The sequence below is a fragment of the Scyliorhinus canicula genome, chromosome 28 (assembly GCF_902713615.1).
Source record: "Scyliorhinus canicula chromosome 28, sScyCan1.1, whole genome shotgun sequence".
NCBI classification, from domain to species: domain Eukaryota; kingdom Metazoa; phylum Chordata; class Chondrichthyes; order Carcharhiniformes; family Scyliorhinidae; genus Scyliorhinus; species Scyliorhinus canicula.
The window spans coordinates 7,146,157-7,166,106 of NC_052173.1; the positions used below are offsets into that span (position 1 = coordinate 7,146,157).

Sequence of the window (19,950 nt, forward strand, 5' to 3'; positions counted from 1 at the left end):
CAGATGTTACAGTGGTCACTCTCAGATGTTACAGTGGTCACTCCCAGATGCTACAGTGGTCACTCCCAGCTGCCAGATGTTACAGTGGTCACTCTCAGATGTTACAGTGGTCACTCCCAGATGCTACAGTGGTCACTCCCAGCTGCCAGATGTTACAGTGGTCACTCTCAGATGTTACAGTGGTCACTCCCAGATGCTACAGTGGTCACTCCCAGCTGCCAGATGTTACAGTGGTCACTCCCAGATGCTACAGTGGTCACTCCCAGCTGCCAGATGTTACAGTGGTCACTCCCAGATGCTACAGTGGTCACTCCCAGCTGCCAGATGTTACAGTGGTCACTCCCAGATGTTACAGTGGTCACTCCCAGATGCTAGTGGTCACTCCCAGCTGCCAGATGTTACAGTGGTCACTCTCATATGTTACAGTGGTCACTCTCAGATGTTACAGTGGTCACTCCCAGATGTTACAGCGGTCACTCCCAGCTGCCAGATGTTACAGTGGTCACTCCCAGATGCTACAGTGGTCACTCCCAGCTGCCAGATGTTACAGTGGTCACTCCCAGATGCTACAGTGGTCACTCCCAGCTGCCAGATGTTACAGTGGTCACTCTCAGATGTTACAGTGGTCACTCCCAGATGCTACAGTGGTCACTCCCAGCTGCCAGATGTTACAGTGGTCACTCCCAGCTGCCAGATGTTACAGTGGTCACTCCCAGATGCTACAGTGGTCACTCCCAGCTGCCAGATGTTACAGTGGTCACTCCCAGATGCTACAGTGGTCACTCCCAGATGCTACAGTGGTCACTCCCAGCTGCCAGATGTTACAGTGGTCACTCCCAGATGCTACAGTGGTCACTCCCAGCTGCCAGATGTTACAGTGGTCACTCTCAGATGTTACAGTGGTCACTCCCAGATGCTACAGTGGTCACTCTCAGCTGCCAGATGTTACAGTGGTCACTCCCAGCTGCCAGATGTTACAGTGGTCACTCCCAGATGCTACCGTGGTCACTCCCAGCTGCCAGATGTTACAGTGGTCACTCCCAGATGCTACAGTGGTCACTCCCAGATGCTACAGTGGTCACTCCCAGCTGCCAGATGTTACAGTGGTCACTCCCAGATGCTACAGTGGTCACTCCCAGCTGCCAGATGTTACAGTGGTCACTCTCAGATGTTACAGTGGTCACTCCCAGATGCTACAGTGGTCACTCCCAGCTGCCAGATGTTACAGTGGTCACTCCCAGCTGCCAGATGTTACAGTGGTCACTCCCAGATGCTACAGTGGTCACTCCCAGATGCTACAGTGGTCACTCCCAGCTGCCAGATGTTACAGTGGTCACTCCCAGATGCTACAGTGGTCACTCCCAGCTGCCAGATGTTACAGTGGTCACTCCCAGATGCTACAGTGGTCACTCCCAGATGCTACAGTGGTCACTCCCAGCTGCCAGATGTTACAGTGGTCACTCCCAGATGCTACAGTGGTCACTCCCAGTGAGTGGGCCGGGACGCTCGTCCCGTCACCATGGAGCTTCGCTGCGCGCGCACCTGCTGCGCGAGACGTCCACAGCGCGCGATAAGGAGCCCCGCCTCCCCCAATTCCCCAGTCCGATTGGTCCATCCGCCGTCCCCTCCCCCTTCATACCCCTCCCAGCGCGGATGCTGATTGGCTGAGGGCCGCTGTCAATTGGACAGCCCTCCGGTGGCGGCGGCGGCGTTTCCGGTTCCGGCAGTCAGCTTGGAGCTGCAGGTGCGTCATCCGCCTGCTGAGTGGTAGAGGGGCTGAGCCGGCGCTGCGCCTTCAGCCGGGGCCAGGTAGGCCGAGCGCTCCACCTGTCCGCGGGCATGGCCAACTCCCTCTTGTGAGGGGCGCCGGGCGGGCTGGGCTGCGCCGGGGGTGGGGCGAGGGAGGCGCCCAACTTCCAACTGTCAGATCCACCAGCACAGCATGGCAGCTCAACTCGCAGCAAGTAGAGCCAGTCCCCAACTTGGCACTTCCAGGCCGACCTGCGGGAGACGGCCAGGCCTGGATGGTGGTTGCAGCTTTCTGTGTCCTGTTGAAGTGTGGCATGACATTGTTAAAGAGTGAGACACAATCCTCCCCCTTTACACCACCATAGCAGTGCAGAATGAGGACATTGAGCTCGCACTGACCCTCCAAAAGAACACTTTACCCAGGCCCACTCCCCTGCCCTATACTGTAACCCCAACTAACTTTTCTTTTTGGACACTAAGGCACAATTTATCATGGCCGATCCACCTAACCTGCACATCTTTGGACTGTGGGAGGAAACCCACGCAGACACGGGGAGAACGTGCAGACCCCACGCAGACAGTGTCCCAAGCCGGGAATTGAACCCGGGTCCCTGGCGCTGTGAGGCAGCAGTGCCAATTGAGAGAGTTCTCTTCCCGTGCCTTATGTTCATTTAGCATCCATTAAGCATTTCCAGGCCAGATACAGCGCTGTAGACACACTGATTTCTGTATCCCTAGCTTATGACCAGCCCTGGACTCAATCAGCTAATAGTTTCTCTCACAGCATGCTGTCTCTTATCTGACTTTGAGCCAGATGGATCAATAAAGTATTGCAGCAATTGCTGCTGACAAGTCGGCTTCGCTCTTGATTGATATTTTGAGATCACTGACTTGAGCCAAATGACTGCAAATGCAGAGGGCAGCCATACTTCTAAATGGCCCAGTCAGCTAGCCTGTGAATTGAAAGAGTATTTATTACTCAATGCAGTTTTGTTATGACTCCAAAGGTTGCCCTGATTCAGGACATCAAGCTGTCGGTTGAGAGTGCTGCAAAGTTGGAAGATGCTGTCTGTTTCAATGCTTTGGGGATGTTAATAAACCTAGATGATGTTCTTTGAATGGCAGCAGGGAGATTTTGGCCAACATCCATCCCTTGGTTGTCACCATTCATTTACCTTGTGCAAATGAACTGCTAAGTTCAAATTGACGTATTGATTGCAAAATGCTTTGCAGAACCCAAGGGCATGAGAAGGTGCTCTGTAAATACAATAACATTGAAGACATATCTCTTCATCACTAAATGAAGTGGAGATGCCGGCGTTGGATTGGGGTGAGCCAGTAAGAAGTCTTGCAACACCAAGTTAAAGTCCATCCAACATGTTTGTTTCAAACACTAGCTTTCGGAGCACTGCTCCTTCCTCAGGTGACAGTGCTCTGAAAGCTAGTGTTTGAAACAAACATGTTGGACTTTAACCTGGTGTTGTAAGACTTACTGTAAATGAAAGCTTTGGAAAATGACTCAGATGAGGGGAATGAAGGCGTGGTTAGCTAAATATGGAGATGATACAAAGATGGGTTGGAAAGCATGAGGGGCTGTTTAGCACACAGCTAAATCGCTGGCTTTGAAAGCAGACCAAGCAGGCCAGCAGCACGGTTCGATTCCCGTAACAGCCTCCCCGAACAGGCGCCGGAATGTGGCGACTAGGGGCTTTTCACAGTAACTTCATTTGAAGCCTACTCGTGGCAATAAACGATTTTCATTTCATTTCATTTCATGTTGTGAAGAGGACAAGGTTGCAGATGGATGTAGATAGGTTGATTGAGTGGGCAAAGATTTGGCAGTTGGAGTATAATGTGGGAAATTGTGTAGCTGTTCACTTTGGCAGGAAGAATGAAAAAACAGAGCATTGCTTAAATGGAGAATGACTGCAGAATTCTGAGGTGTAGAGGGATCTAGGTGTTCTAGTGCATGAGTCACAAAACGTTAATGTGCAGTTGAAGCAAATAATGAAGAAGGCTAATGGAATGCTATCCTTTACTACTGAAGGAATTGAATATAGAAAGTAAGGATGTCAGGGGACCACCCTGAACTTACCCTGACCACCCAGGGGTCTCCAATGGTCCAGGAGATCCCTCCGGGTGCCCTTCCGCGTTTGTGTGGACCAGTGCTGAACGGCACTCAGCTGCAACATCCCTGGGAAGGCCGGAGAATCTTGGGCAGGTAGGTCTTAAGTAGGTTTAGGGCCTACTTCCGAGAGTGTCATTTGGTCCTGTCCCTTTTGGGTGGAGTTCCGACTCCGATGTCTTGAGGGATTTGGGTGAATCTCGCGAGGCGCGGAGGCTGTCGGGAGACCCACTGGAGGGCTCTCCTGGAATTCCCTGGCCACGTTGTGCTCTCGCTTGAGCGCACCGCGGCAAGAGAATCGCGCCCAACATCTTGAATACCGTGTGCAGTTAAGGAAGGATGTCAATGCATTGAAGTCAGTTCAGAGGGGGTTGACGAGTTTGATAGCTGGAACGAGCGGGTTGAGGAAAGTTTAGACAGACTGTGTTTGTTTCCACTGGAGTTTAGAAGAGTGAGGGGGTGATTTGATTGAAGTATTTTAGATCCTGAATGGTCTCAACAAGGGGGATGTGGAAAAGGTGTTTCCTCTTGTGGGTGAGTCCAGAACTAGTGGGCGCTGTTTTAAAATGAGGAGTCTCCCTTTCAGGGCAGAGGTGAGGTGAATCTTTTCTCCCAGAGGGCTGTGCGACTCTGGAACTTAGAATACGGTGGAGGCGTATTGGCCATGAATCAACAGATTAACACTAAACTGGAAGTTAAAGGGAGGTATTTGGTCAATGGGGCCAAAATACTGAACAAAATCATGAGAAATAAAGTGGCAAGGTTGTAAGCAATCGAGAGAATTTATATTTGGAATAGCTTCCTTCACAACCTCAGGGCATCTGAAAATATTTTTGTCCAAAGTAGTTTTGAATTGTCGTTCCTATTTATTTTTAAAAAAATATTTTTATTCTCCTCACTTTCCACTTTTTTTCAGCAAATATATACAACAAACAAAAGATCACCAACAATAACAAACATAATAACAATCCCCCATCCAGCATCAACGTACAAACTCAAACATAATCCTTATATTCCAAATGCAACAAAACAAGAAGGACCAAAAGAGGATCCATGGTCATCCCATACATGGTAAACAATACATGGTATCCGCCACCGTCATAACTCCGGGCCCTGCCCACTGGACCTGAACCGCCCCCATCCCATTGTTACCATTGAACCTCTCCCAGAATCTCCCCTTCCACTTCCTCTCGAAAGCACTTGACCCAGTATCGATCCCCCCCCATACAAATCCCAGAAAACATACAAATCCCAGAAAAACCATAACAATAAACAAAACAATAAACAAAAACAACCCTTGACCCATATAATGGCATGAAACAAAAATGGAAACCAGAACTATATATATGTACATTCTTCCAACTCCCCTCCCCACCGTCCACGCCCAACCCTCAGACCCATTCCTCACTTCTGCCGCAAGCCTTCCGCCTTCACAAATGCCTCCGCACTCTCCACCATCTCCAAGTAAAAGTCTTTGGAGTTGTAGGTCACCCTCAACTTCGCTGGATACACCACACCAAACTGCACCCCACTGTTATACAATGTCGTCTTCACTCGGCCAAAAGCTGCCCGCCTCCTCGCCAGGTAGATACGTGCACCGGCTCCAGCCCACTGCACCTGCCGCTTCTGCTTCACCCAACTCAGGACCTTCTCTTTCACGTGGTACCTGTGGGAGCAAATAATCACTGCTCTTGGCAGCTCATTCACCTTTGGTTTGGGCCTCAACGACCGATGAGCCCGGTCCAGTTCATACCGAGAGGGATCCCCTCCCTCCCCTACCAACTCCGCCGACATCTTGGCAAAATACTCCGTCGGCCTTGGGCCCTCCACCCCTTCGGACAGGCCCACAATCCTCAAATTCTGTTGCCTCGATCGATTTTCCAAACACTCCAATTTTGCTCACAGCCCTTTGTTGGCCTCGACCACCCTCCGCAGCTCATCCCCCATCGAGGTGAGCTGATCGCTGTGCTGCGACATGGCCTCCTCCACTCCCTTCATCCTCTTGCCCTGCTCCCTCACCTCGGCCGACGCCTTCGACACAACCACCTTCACCGGGGCGATTGCCTCCTCCACCAACGCCTTCAACGCCACCGTCATCTCCTTACTCAGCATATGCTTAGCAAACTGCTTCTCCAACTCCAAAGCCATCACCTACGTCATCTTCTCTGCCTTAAGTAGTGCAGCCCCACCCACCCTCTGCTATCTTTCCATCTCCCAGGCTGGCCCTTTCACTCGACGGTGAACTCTCACTTCTTCATGGCGGTTTCCTTCTGATTTTTTGACATTTTCCACCATATACCTTCCTACACTTGCTCATCAAAACATTGTGGGATAGATCAACTGGCACAGGCCTTGCTGTCTCATTGTATGATCCACGTTGGCCAGGATTCCAGTATAACAACCCCACTCCCTTCTAAGCAGCGTCGCGAGGAGATTTGTCACCCACTTGAGAGGGCAGCCAGGCCTTGGGTTCATTGTCTCATCCACAAGATGGCCCCTCTGGCAGTGCAGCACTCCCTCAGTCCTGCACTGTCAGCCTGGATATTATGCTCTGTTCTCTGAGTGAGGGTTGAATTCAGGGCCTTCTGACTCTGGCAAAAGTGCGGTCAGTCAGCCAAAGCTCCAACCTTAAAGAGATTCAAAGGGCTAAGAGGGAACATGAAAAAGGCTAGTAGATGGAATTATAGGAATTAAGGAGGACAGGACCAACTGGAAGTGAAGTGAAAATCTGTTGGGGGATGAAGCTATTTCAGGATATCAAATTTTTGCCCACAAGAATAATAGAAAGGCGAGTGTAGGTACTCTGAAGTAGAACATCCTGAGGGGGGTATTGACAGGGTGGATGTGGAGAGGATGTTTCCTCTTGTGGGAGAATCTAGAACTCGGGGTCACTGTTTAAAAATAAGGGGTTGTCCATTTAAAACGGAGATGGGGAGAAATGTTTTCTCTCAGAGAGGGTGAGTCACCAACTTTCGTCCTCAACAGGCAGTGGAAGCAGAATCTTTGACTATTTTTAAGGCAGAGGTGGATAGATTCTTGATTTTTTTTAAAAAAGGGGGGTGAAAGGTTATCGGGAGTACATGAAATATTGGAAAATTAATTAGTATGGAACCATTAAATAGATCAGCCACTGGGTCCTTACCACTGCGTGTTGGGCTTAGGAAAGAAGCCAAAAGAGAGAACAGAGACTTTAATCACAGTTGATAAATCTTTAAATAATGTAGGGGCTGTAACACCTCCATTCAGGAAAGAAAAGAAGGATAAACTGAATAACGATGGACCAGGCAGTCTCGCACCAGTTTCAGGCAAGCTCTTCAAATCCATAATTCTACATCAAGTTAGAATGTGCATGTGTTCATCATTGCCAACAGCATGCAATTGGCAAAGGTACATTGCATTTGACAAATTCATATATACACGTTTCGGAAGGTGTGCAATAATCTTTATTATTGTCACAAGTAGGCTTCCATTAACACTGCAATTAAGTTACTGTGAAACCACTGTGCTACCATGCCACCCTGGACATTCAGAAAGTGCTTGTTGAGTTGCTTCAAAGGAGGCTTGCTTTTAAAGCAGAAAAATGAAGCCAATTGTCATAAGGTTCGAGGTCGCAGCAGTTTCCAAAAGGCATTCGTTAAGGTTCCACACAAAAAGGTTAATCGGCAAAACAAGGGCTTATGGAGTTGGGGTCTTATATTAACATGGATAGAGGATTCTTTAACAGATAGAAAACAGGCTGAGCATAAATGGGGCTTTTTCACATTGGCAGGCAGTGAATAGTGAGAACCATAAGGATCAGTGCTGGAGCCTCAGCTACTTACAATCTACATTAATGACTGAGATGAAAAGACAGAGAGTAATGTATCTAAGTTTGCTAATGATACCAAACTAGATGGAAAGGTAAGCTGTGAGGAGGACACAGAAATGCCGCAGAGAGATATAGACAGGTTAGGTGAGTGGGCAGCAAGATGGCAGATGGAGGACAACACCGGGAAGTGTGAAGTTATTCACTTTGGTTGTCAGAATAAAAAAGCAGAATATCTTTACAAGGTGAGAAACCTTTATGTGTTGATGCTCAAAGATGTTTGGGATGGAGATGAGCAGAAATTTCTTCACTCAAAGGGTTGTGAATATTTGGAATTCTCTCCCCCGGAGAGTTGTGGAAGCTCCATCGTCGGATATATTTAAGGCTGAGATGGACAGATTTTTGGTGTCTTGGGGAATTATGGGATTTGGGGAGCGAGCGGGAAAATGGAGTTGAAGCCCGAGATCAGCCCACGATCGTATTGACTGGTGGAGCAGTCTTGATGGGCCGAATGGTCTACCCCTGTTTCTTGTGTTCTTAGGTAGCATCTTACACACCCGTGAGCTCCACTGTCTAGAAGGGCAAGGGCAGCACACATTTGGGAACCACACCATCTGCAAGTTCCCCTCCAAGTCACTCACCACCCTGACTTGGAAATATATCGGCTGTTCTTTCACTGTCGCTGGGTCAAAATCCTGGAACTCCCTCCCTAACAGCACTGTGGGTGTACCTACACCACAGCAGCTCAAGACGGCAGCTCACCACCACCTTCTCAAGGGGTAATTAGGGGTGGGCAACAAATGTTGGCGTAGTCAGCGACATCCAAACCCCTTGAAAGAATTTTTAAAAATCTGCATTGTAAGGTTTATTCATTTTGGTCTTTGTGAAATATAATGGTGGCTGTGGAGAATTTGCTAGCTTAGTCTGCTCAAACCCAGGGAAATAGATCCTGTGTTTTACTTTTAATGTTGCTGTAATATCAATCATCTCATTTTATATACAGGAAGATGTTCGAAACCTACTATTGAATAATGATGATGTCAGCATAATTCCGCTGCCTGGTGCAATAACCATTTGCTGTGCTTTGAAAAGCTAAGATGTAGTGAATTTGGGTATGGGATTTGTAAACCGCCAAGATTGATCAATGTACCAATTCGATGATCGCCACATCAATGATCCTTGTTTAACTGGATTGTATTCAAAATCCAAGTGTCGCTCCTCTCAACCCAATATCTTGGCTCAGACTTTCTCGGAATTTGGCCCAGGTTTAAGAACTCCAGATCTTGACATCTCAGCTAATTAGATTAAAAGGATTACGGCAGTTAATTTTGTCTCTGAGGATTTCTTTGCTCTGTCAGATCCGCAGTTGCGGCAATGGAGGACTTCAACTTACACTACAGGTTCCTAAATTGGAGGAGGCGAATAAGGGAGATAAGAGAAGTGCGAGCAGTCCGTCATCAAGAGAGGTATAAACGCATTCTTGTCGATGGAGACATACTGAGGTAATGTTTCCCCTTGAATGTGAAGAGGCTTCGTACCGTGTCGGGTATTGCAATGTTGCTGCAGAATGGCGTGGTGATGTTGCGCATGTTATTACAACCATTGACATACATTTCCCTTTTGTTTGTATCCCTCCCTCTGAAAGTGGTTTCATGCCAAACGTCTCTGCCTTTCATTATCGCGTCCTGCAGACACTGTCTTCTGCTGGGTTTACACGACAGCTGTACTCAGCGATCCAAGTTGATTAACTTGGGGTGCGCATCGGCAGACGACTTGCACTTCTGTGCAGGGTCGCACAGCTTCGCCTGAAGGGGCTCGGGGGGGGGGGGGGGGGGGGAGCGTTTAATGCTCATCGGCAACAAGCAGTGATCCAGCCAAAGGTCTGATACCATCCCTGCCCATCTCTGGTTTGGACTTGTTGCCCTGGAGCCAAGAATGGGATACGTTTGACGCCATAGCACACCCCACTGTGACGTCTGTATCCTACATGTGAGAGGCAAGATGGAAGCTTATTTCTAATCATGTTGTACCCGTGGAAGTGTCCTTTTCTGCAAACTGGTGGGTGCTGCAATTCCATATATTTACTGTTTCTCACGTTTGCTCCTAAACTATCGGGGGGGGGGGGGGGGGGGGGGAGAAAGTGACCAACATGGTTTAAATCAGCAGTGAGGCTGACTGGATGTCAAGGCATTGGTAGACAGCCTCACAGCCAAGGTGTAGATGATATCTCATTGGCTACAATTGCATTAAAGTGTATAATTTCATCAAAATTTCACGCCAAGCTTCTGGACATTAATCTTTGTGGCATTTCAGTTACCATGGGAACTCAGATGAAGTTGGCTGCTACGTGGCCCCTCGCTCTCTGACCAAGGAGAATAATTATTTTGAGGTGAGTGAATCGTAAGTGAGCTCCATTTTGCTGTGCATCGCTGGCCTTTTGAAACTGTGGCACAGCAAAACGATTGAGGCCACGGCCATTTAAATTCAATCCATGTCACTTGTTTTCGTGGAAAGGTGCACTCTCCTGGGGTAAAGTCACTGTCCAGGAAGGGTTCTGTGCATGCAAAAAAGAAAACCATTATTAAACTAATTGTTCTTAAATTTCTAAATAACTGCAGGAAATAGAACGTTTCGGTCTTTTGGCAGACCCACGTATGTGGTGTTGGTCAAGTCTAAAATCAGCAGAGATTGGTGGCTCAAATATACATGTGAATGCGATGGGAAGAAATGGTTTGAAGTAACCTCAGCCTTGAACCACAGCTAAGGCAATAAATTCTTTTTATTTCGAGTAACTGACAGCAAGTGGCATTTGGGGTTTCATCTATCCATTGAAGTTTACTGAACATTTTAATCACTTAGAGAGTATGTTTAAATATTAACATAAAGGTTGTTTTGAAAAATCCTCAGAGGTCTTCCCTACACGATGAGAAAGATACATTTATATTGTTCTGTGGGCAAATTGGGCAGCCAGAAAGACGCCACAAACAGTAAATGAGATAGAATTATAGGATTTACAGTGCAGAAGGAGGCCACTCGGCCCATTGAGTCTGCACCGGCTCTTGGAAAGAGCACCCCACTTAAGGCCACCTCCACCCTATCCCCGTAACCCCATGTAACCGAAGGACAATTTTAGCGCGGCCAATCCACCTAACCCGCACATCTTTGGACTGTGGGAGGAAACCGGAGCACCCGGAGGAAACCCACGCAGGCACGGGGAGAACGTGCAGACTCCGCACAAACAGTGACCTAAGCCGGGAATCGAACCTGGGACCCTGGAGCTATGAAGCAACTGTGCTAACCACTGTGCCACCGTGCCTCCCACGAAAGCAGAAAATGCTGGATACACTCAGCAGGTCAGGCAGCATCTGTGGCGAGGGAACCGGACTTAATGCACGGCGATTTACAACCCCTCCCGCCAGCGATATTTTCCGATCCTGTCGGAGTCACTAGACTTTTGAATGACCTGGCCTCCAACACGGACAGGCTGTACAATTCTGCCCAATGCTTCAGGTTGAGGACCAGTCATCAGATGGAAAGTTAACTCTCTTTCTCTCTCTGCAGACGCCGCCATAACCTACTGAGTATTTCCAGCATTTTCTGCTTTTTATGTTAGATTTCTAGCCCCTGCGGATTTGACTTTGGGTAAATGATTTGATTTTTGGTTGAGGGAGGACTGATACCAGAAGGTAAGGTGCCACATCAAAGGTTAAAAGCTCGTGGTGTAGGGGGGAACGTATTGGCATGGATTAAAGATTGGCTGGCTAACAGGAAGCAGAGAGTAGGCATAAATGGGCCTTTTTCAGGCTGGCAGGATGTAACGAGTGGTGTGTCACAGGGATTTGTGCTCGGACCCCAACTGTTTACAATTTATACAAATTACTTGAAAGAAGGGTGGTTAGCACTGCTGCCTCACCGTGCCAGAGGCCCGGGTTCAATTCTGGCCTTGGATGTCTGTCCGTGTAGAGTTTGCATGTTCTCCCCGTGTCTGTGTGAGTTTCCTCCGGGCGCTCCGGTTTCCTACCACAATCCAAAGATGCGCAGGTTCGGTGGATTGACCATGATAAATTGCCCCTCAGTGTCCAAAAGTTTACGTGGGGTTACAGGGCTACAGGGATAGGCTGGGGGAGTGGGCTTAGGTGAGGTGCTCTTTCAGAGGGTCGGTGCAGACTCGATGAGCCGAATGGCCTCCTGCACTGTAGGGGTTCTGTGATTTTATGAAGCGATTGAAGATATAGTTGCTAAATTTGCTACGACACAAAGATAGGTAAGAAAGTAAATTTCGAAGAGGTCATAAAGAGGCTACAAAGGGACACAGATCGGTTCAGTGAGTGGGCAAACATCTGGAAAATTGAATATAATGTGGGAAAATGTGGAATTATCCATTTTGGCAGCAAGAATAAAAAAGAAGCTGATTCTCTAAATGGTGAGAGATTGCTGAGCTCGGAGGTACAGAGGGATCTGGGGGTCCTAGTGCATGAATCACAAAAGGTTAGTCTGCAGGTACAGCGCGTAATTAGGAAAGTTAATAGAATGTTATTGTTTACTGTGAGGGGAATTGAATATAAAAGCAGGGAGGTTGTGTTTCAGTTGTTCGGGGCGTTGGTGAGACCACATCTGGAGTATTGTGAACAGTATTGGTCTCCTTATCTAAGGGAAGATGGAAATGCGTTAGGAGCAGTTCAGAGAAGGTTTATTAGACTAATCCCAGGAATGGGCGGGTTGTCTTGTGAGGAAAGGTTGGAGTAGTCGGGTTTGCATCCACTGGAGTTTTGAAGCGTAAGAGGCGACTTGATTGGAACCTTTAACATCCTGAGGGGGGTATTGACAGGGTGGATGTGGAGAGGACGTTTCCTCTTGTGGAGACTAAACTGCACACAATGCTCCAGGTGTAGCCTCACCAAGGCCCTGTATAATTACAGCAACACATCCCTGCTTCTATACTCGAAACCTCTTGCAATGAAGGCCAACATACCATTAGCCTTCTTTACCGCCTGCTGCACCTGCATGCTTACCTTCAGCGAATGGTGCACAAGGACACCCAGGTCCTGCTGCACACTCCCCTCTCCCAATTTACAACCATTCGGGTAGTAATCTGCCTTCCTGTTTTTGCTTCCAAAATGAATAACCTCACACTTATCCAAATTATACTGCATCTGCCATTGATTTGCCCACACGCCCAACCTGTCCAGATCTTGCTGTAGGATCCCTGCATCCTTGTTACAATTCACCCTCCCACCTAATTTGGTATCATCTGCAAACTTTGAGATGTTACATTTTATTCCCTCATCCAAATCATTAATATATATTGTGAATAGCTGGGGTCCCAGCACCGATCCCTGTGGTACCCCACTAGTTACTGCCTGGCAATTTGAAAAGGACCCATTAATCCCTACTCTTTGTTTCCTCTCTGCCAACCAGTTTTCTATCCACCTCAATACATTTCCCCCAATCCCATGCGCTTTAATTTTGCACAATAATCTCTGATGCGAGACTTTGTCAAACGCCTTCTAAAAGTCCAAATATACCACATCGACTGGCTCCCCCTTGTCAGCTGTACTGGTTACATCTTCAAAGAATTCCAACAGATTTGTCAAGCATGATTTTCCCTTCATAAATACATGCTGACTCTGACTGATCCTGTCACTGCTTTCTAAATGTTCCGCTATAAAGTCCTTGATAATGGATTCAAGCATTTTCCCCACTACCGATGTTAGGCTTACTGGCCTATAATTCCCTGCTTTCTCTCTACCTCCCTTTTTGAATATCGGAGTGACGTGAGCTACCCTCCAATCTGCAGGAACTGTTCCAGAGTCTATAGAATCCCGGAAGATGACGCCCAATGCATGCACTATTTCCAGAGCCACCTCCTTAAGCACTCTGGGATGCAGATTCTCAGGCCCTGGGTATTTATCCGCCTTCAATCCCATCAATTTTCCAATTTCTCTACTAATGTTGATTGCCCTCAATTGCCCCGTAGTGTCCAAAAATGTGCAGGTTAGGTGGGGCTAGTGTCCAAAAGGTTAGGTGGGGCTACGGGGATAGGGCCTGGGTAAGGTGCTCTTTTGGAGGGTCGGTGCACACTTGATGGGCCGAATGTCCGCCTCCTGCATTGTAGGGATTCTATTCTATGAAGTTAGTTGAACAGGATGTGCTGCCAACAAATCCATACTGATTTTCCTTAATGAATCCACATTTGTCCGAGTGACTGAATTTTGTCTCATTTTATCTTCCGCTAACAAGGTTAAACTGGCCTGTAGTTGTTTGTCCTTGCACCTTTTTTGAAAAAGGGTGTAACATTTGCAATTCCCTATCCCTGTATTTAAGGGAACATTGGAAGATTATGGCCGCAAAGTGCCTCTGCAATTTCTCTATAGCTGAGAAACATGCGGCTGGGAGACTGGAGAATACTTTAAAAAATAAATTTAGAGTACCCAATTCATTTTTTTTCCAAGTAAGGGGCAATTTAGCGTGGCCAACCCACCTACCCTGCACATCTTTGGGTTGTGGGGGTGAGACCCAGGCAGACACGGGGAGAACGTGCAAACTCCACACGGACAGTGACCTGGGTCTGGGATCGAAACTGGGTCCTTGGCGTCGTGAGGCAGCAGTGCTAACTACTGTATCACCGTGCTGCCCCACGAGACCAGAGAATTCTGCCCTCTACCTCTTACTACATTATCCAGGAAGCTCAGGCGTCGGTTGTCCTACATTCTCCATTATGGAAATGTACCTCAACTGTACCCAAACTTTCTCCCCTTTAAAGGCAGCCCATCGCTCTGAATATAGCTTTGCTTGCCAATCTTTTTTAAAAAACATTTTATTATGGCATTTATGATTTTATAATAGCAAATACATATGTAAACCTAATTCAGTACATAGCACCGCCCCAACCAACAACCATACCCTGCCAACATGGTTTGTCTGCCAATCTTGTCATTGCAATTTATCCGGGCCAGCTGTGTTCTCGCCCTCCAAAATCGGCCTTCCTCCAATTAAGCATTTTTACTTTGGATTGTTCCTTGTCCTCTTCCACAGCTAACCTAAACAATACGATACGATGATCACTGTCCCAAGTGGCATTTTGGCATAGTGGTTAACACTTCTGCCTCACGGCGCCGAGGACCCGGGTCACTGTCCGTGTGGAGTTTGCACATTCTCCCCGTGTTTGCGTGGGTCTCGCCCCCACAACCCAAAGATGTGCAGGGTCAGTGGATTGGCTACGCTAAATTGGCAAAAAAGAATTGGGTACTCAAAATTCATTTAAAAAAACGATGATGACTGTCCCTTAAATGTTTCCTTGACACTTAATTTGCAAGGAAGCTATGGAGAGGTACATGAACTATAAAGTAATGACCATGGGCAATTTTCATTATCTTTAACATAGGCTGGGATAGTAAGCACGTAAAGGGCAGAGAGGGGGAAGCGTATTCAGGAAATATTCCGAGTGCAGACTGTTTCAAGTCCAACGAGATCTTGTTGGATCTTGTTCTAAGAAATTAGGTGGATCAAGTCAATAAGTCTCAATTGGGGAGCATTTAGGGAGCAGTGATCATAGCACAGATTTGGGGAGGCGATGGAAACGGACAAGGAGCAACATTAGGGAAGGGTCAATTTCAGTGATATGAGAACTGATTTGTCTGAGGTAGATCGGAATCGAGAATTGGCAGGCAAAACTGTAACAGAGCTGTGGGCTGCCTTTAAAGTGGAAGTATTTTGGGTACAGTCAAGGTACAGTAGAACAAACAAAAGACCTCACTGGGTGATTAAAGAGTTCACAAGAAAGATGAAGTAGAATGGCTAGTTTAGCACAGTGGGATAAATCGCTGGCTTGTAAAGCAGACCAAGGCCAGCAGCGCGGGTTCAATTCCCGTACCAGCCTCCCCGATCAGGAGCCGGAATGTGGCGACTGGGGGCTTTTCACAGTAATTTGATTTGAAGCCTACTTGGGATAGTAAACCATTTTCATTCATTTCATTTCAAAAAGGGTGGGAATAGCAGGTGGATAATGCAATCGAGAACCAGGCTGAATAGTGAAAGTTGAAAAGGAAAGTGCAGAAGCAAAGAGAAGAGATGAGCAGCTAACATGGAAATCTAAAAGTCTTCTATAGATATATAGTGAAGGGTAAAAGGAGGAGTGAGACCAGAAAAGGTGATTCATGCATTGAGGCAGAGGGCATGGCTTAGGAACTGAATGACTACTTTGCACCTCTCTTTATAAAAGAGGAAGATGCTGCAAAAAATCATGTTAAAGAGGAGCGACTTGAGACACCGGAGGGGCTAAAAATTGATGATAGGAAGCAATAGAAAGGCTGGCTGTACTTAACTTGATAAGTCAAGAGCTACATCGGCTGTTGGTCAAGCAACATCTTGATTTTAATACTCTCATCCTTGTGTTTATCTCCTTATCTCCTCCAACCTCACCGTCATCTGAGATCTCTGTGCTCACCCGCCCACCCAGACACTCCTGAAATCATAGATCATAGAATTTACAGTGCAGAAGGAGGCCATTCGGCCCATCGAGCCTGCACCGGCTCCTGGAAAGAGCACCCTACCCAAGGTCAACACCTCCACCCTATCCCCATAATCCAGTAACCCCACCCAACACTAAGGGACACTAAGGGTAATTTATCGTGGCCAATCCACCTAACCTGCACATCTTTGGACTGTGGGAGGAAACCGGAGCACCCGGAGGAAACCCACGCACACACGGGGAGGATGTGCAGACTCCGCACAGGGAGTGACCCAAGCCGGGAATCGAACCTGGGACCCTGGAGCTGTGAAGCGATTGTGCTATCCACAATGCTACCGTGCTGCCCTCTTTGACCAAGCTTTTGATCGTCTTAGCTAGTGTCCCTTTGCAGGACTCCGTGCTACATTGTTTTATAATGCTCTTGTGAATTGTCTTTTTAATTATTTATTTTAAAGGCAGTATATAACGGGTTGACAGTATATGTCAAATTGTGGGTATTGTGTTCTGTTTTTGATTGTGTGTTCGTGTCTGCCCTGGGTTGAATAAAAATATTTTTTTAAAAAGGCAATATGTAGGTATACGAAAAGTTGTTTCTGTGGCTTTCCACCCTTGAATCATTTCTTTATCCAGTTGCCCACGTTCCCCCATATTGTGTACCATTCTCTTTGCCCTACATTTGGTAACTCACAGGATGCTTCTTAAATATCCATCAAAATTTCATTCACAGCATTTCCATCCTGTGTTTGCTGTTACTCTGCATTTCTTCCACTTCCCCCAGCCCTTGGCAATTGGTTGCACTCTGGAGCTCTCTCCTTGATGTGTTTCGCGTCACAAAACCTCAAGGTCCAGCTTTGTGACCATGCCAGCAGGTGTCTGGCTGCTTGCTCACCGTGCTCTGCGCCCCTCCTGTCAGGTGCCTTGGGATGTTGCATTGAAAAGGCTCTCTATAAGAGCAAGCATTAGGGGTTGTTATAACTCGAGTTTGTGTCTCTGGTAATGCTGCAATCCTCAGGTTATAGATACAAATTCCCCCTGTGTGACTGTAGGTCTGTGACAGGTCATTCACAACACTGTTCGGCCAGCCTTAAATCAGCTGATAGGGAGGCGGGATATTGTTGAGAAGTCAGACTGTTGCGAACAAATATGCCAGTTTGTTAATGAAATGGGAACGTTGTTTTTCTCCCGGTAGGTATGTATAGTGGATACTGGTGTAAGAGGCACCATTGCAGTCGGGTTAGTCCCTCAGTATTACAAGCTGGATCACCAACCAGGATGGCTTCCGCACTCTGTCGCATACCACGCAGATGATGGCAAGTGAGTAATGCAGAAGAAAACTTGAGATTGAAAATGATCTGCATGAAATATCTTTGTTCTGTTCTATTGCACTGGAAGTTATAAAGTTCTGATTTCCCCCCGCCTTTTAGCCGTTCGGTATTACAGAACTTGCGTATTAGCTCAGTTGGCTGGACAGCTGGTTTGTGATGCAGAGCGAGGCCAGCAGTGTGGGTTCAATTCCTCGTACCGGCTGAGGTTATTCATGAAGGTCCCACCTTCTCAACCTTGCTCCTCGTCAGGTTAAATCACCACCAGTCAGCCCTTCTCTCTTCCCCCCCCCAACCCCCACCCCACCCCACACAAAGGAAAAGCAGTCTATGGCTTTTTGGCCTTATCGGCAACCTTGTAAATAGGGCCCAAGTAATTTGCTCATTGTACCAGCTTGATGCTGAAATAGGGTACATTAGAGCTGTCCTGTGGGATAATGTCTATCCTGGTGAGAAAAAACATTACCGGGGGGGGGGGGGGGGGGGGGGGGTCAAGGTATCTCAAATTTGAGCGACAGGTGAAGCTAGCTGAAATGAAAATCGCTTATTGTCACAAGTAGGCTTCAATGACGTTACTGTGAAAAGCTGTTTCACGTTGTTAATATTCGCCACTAACGAGATGAATCTCAGTGCCAGTGTAATGCCAGTAGGTTGTATATCCCAACGCCTGGCAGATTGTACCAAACAGCATGTCCCTTCCGCTGTTTGCTACGGGCAAGGTACAGACCATACTCAACCAGCCAGTACTAACAAAACTCAGAACACCGTGTCCAACAATAAATGTGATTCCGCGATTGGACAGCATTTGCTAAATAATCCTCAATGTGCTAAAAATTACACCGACAACCAATTGAAGAATATCAGTTGGGCGAGCAGTGTGCCGTATTTGGGTGTACTGGAAGTTACACATATTAATACATAAGGCCCGCTGGAATGTGGCGACTGGGGGCTTTTCACAGGAACTTCATTTGAAGCCTACTTGTGACAATAAGCGATTTTCTTTCATTTTCATTTCGAGGCCCTGTTCTTTGCAGACAGAAAGAACACGTGTATATATATATATATTGCTCCTGTTTCAGCGAAAGAAAATTAGCGATAGCCATTAGCTGGTTCATTCTTCAGGGCAATGCTTTGACCAATCAGAATCAAGTTGCCTGGTTTGAATTTTCAAACAATGCTTGCCAGTTAACTGTCAGTCATCATGAACAATGCCTGTCCCAATCGGAGTACACGTGCTAACCAATCAGCACCCTCCTCTCATACCGTATTCTTGTGATTGTCCTGATGAGTGTGAGATAAAAAGCTTTGACAAAATGTATTTTTTTGCCAATACTCATTTTTTTTCTTTCTCACGCTCCTAAACATGTCAAAAGGCTTCATACACAGCAAATTACTTGGAAGTGCAGTGACTGCTGTTGTCTTATCCATTTGTACACTGAAAGTTGCCCAAACAAAAGTTGCCCAAACAAAAGCAATGAGCAAAATGAGCATTTCCCTATTCTCAGACATGCATCTATTGCCCTTGACATCAAGGCAATGTTTAACCGGGTATGGCATCATTGAGTCAATGAAAATCCGGGGGGGGGGGGGCGGGGAGACGGGGACTTTCCACTGTTTGGAGCCATACCCAGCACAATGGAAGATGGTTGTTGGATGTCAATCATCTCAGTCGTAGGATATTGCTGCAGGAGTTCCTTGGTGTAGTGTAGTGCCCTAGGCCCAACCATCCACAGCTTCTGGGCCACCCGGCATTAGCTTGGGCACCAGAAACGACAATGGCAAACCCAGCCTTGTCGATCCTGCAAGTCCCCCTTACCAATGTCTGGGGGCTTGTGCCAAAGTTGGGAGAGCTGTCTCACAGATTAGGTAAGCAACAGCCTGACATAGTCATACTCACAGAATCATACCTTGCAGATAACGTCCCAGACACCACGATCACCATCCCTGGATTTATCCTGTCTCACCGGCAGGACAGACCCAGCAGAGATGGCGGGCAGCACAGTGGGATACAGTCGGGAAGGAGTCGTCCTGGGTGTTCTCAATATCAACTCGGGACTCCATGAAACCAGCCACCATCAGCTGATGAATCAATACTCCTCCATGTTTTTTTTTTTTTTTTAATTTTTTTATTGGAATTTTTTGCAGAAAATATAACAAAAAGTATAGCAAAAAGCAGTAATATGCAACTAACAGCCCCATAACACCCACAATTCCCCCCATACCGTAACATCACATGTATCACATTCCCCCCCCCCCCCCCCCCCCAAACAAGAGAACTTAACCATAAATTAAAATTAGATAAATCAAATTTAAATAAAATAAGCTAACATAATCAACGCCCCCCCCCCCCCCCCCCACCCCCCGGGTTGCTGCTGCTACTGTCCCAGTACCCTATCGTTGAGCCAGAAAGTTGAGGAAAGGTTGCCACCGTTTAAAGAACCCTTGCACCGATCCTCTCAGGGCGAATTTAACCTTCTCA

The 19,950-nt window shown here is 47.2% G+C and overlaps 1 protein-coding gene across 4 annotated transcripts in view; it reads left to right on the plus strand.

The window, feature by feature from the left end:
• Positions 1-1,721: 1,721 nt before the first annotated feature.
• spryd3 (SPRY domain containing 3) overlaps positions 1,722-19,950 on the plus strand; it is a 277,836-nt gene continuing 259,607 nt past the window's right edge. For 2 of the 4 annotated variants that reach the window (XM_038786404.1, XM_038786408.1), the window contains exons 1-4: positions 1,722-1,809; positions 9,038-9,181; positions 9,993-10,068; positions 17,339-17,463. In XM_038786404.1, coding sequence (XP_038642332.1) covers positions 9,054-9,181; positions 9,993-10,068; positions 17,339-17,463 — 329 coding nt within the window. In that variant the 5' untranslated portion in view covers positions 1,722-1,809; positions 9,038-9,053. The remainder of the gene's footprint in view (positions 1,810-9,037; positions 9,182-9,992; positions 10,069-17,338; positions 17,464-19,950) is intronic. The other 2 variants (XM_038786407.1, XM_038786406.1) reach the window with 2 other exon arrangements.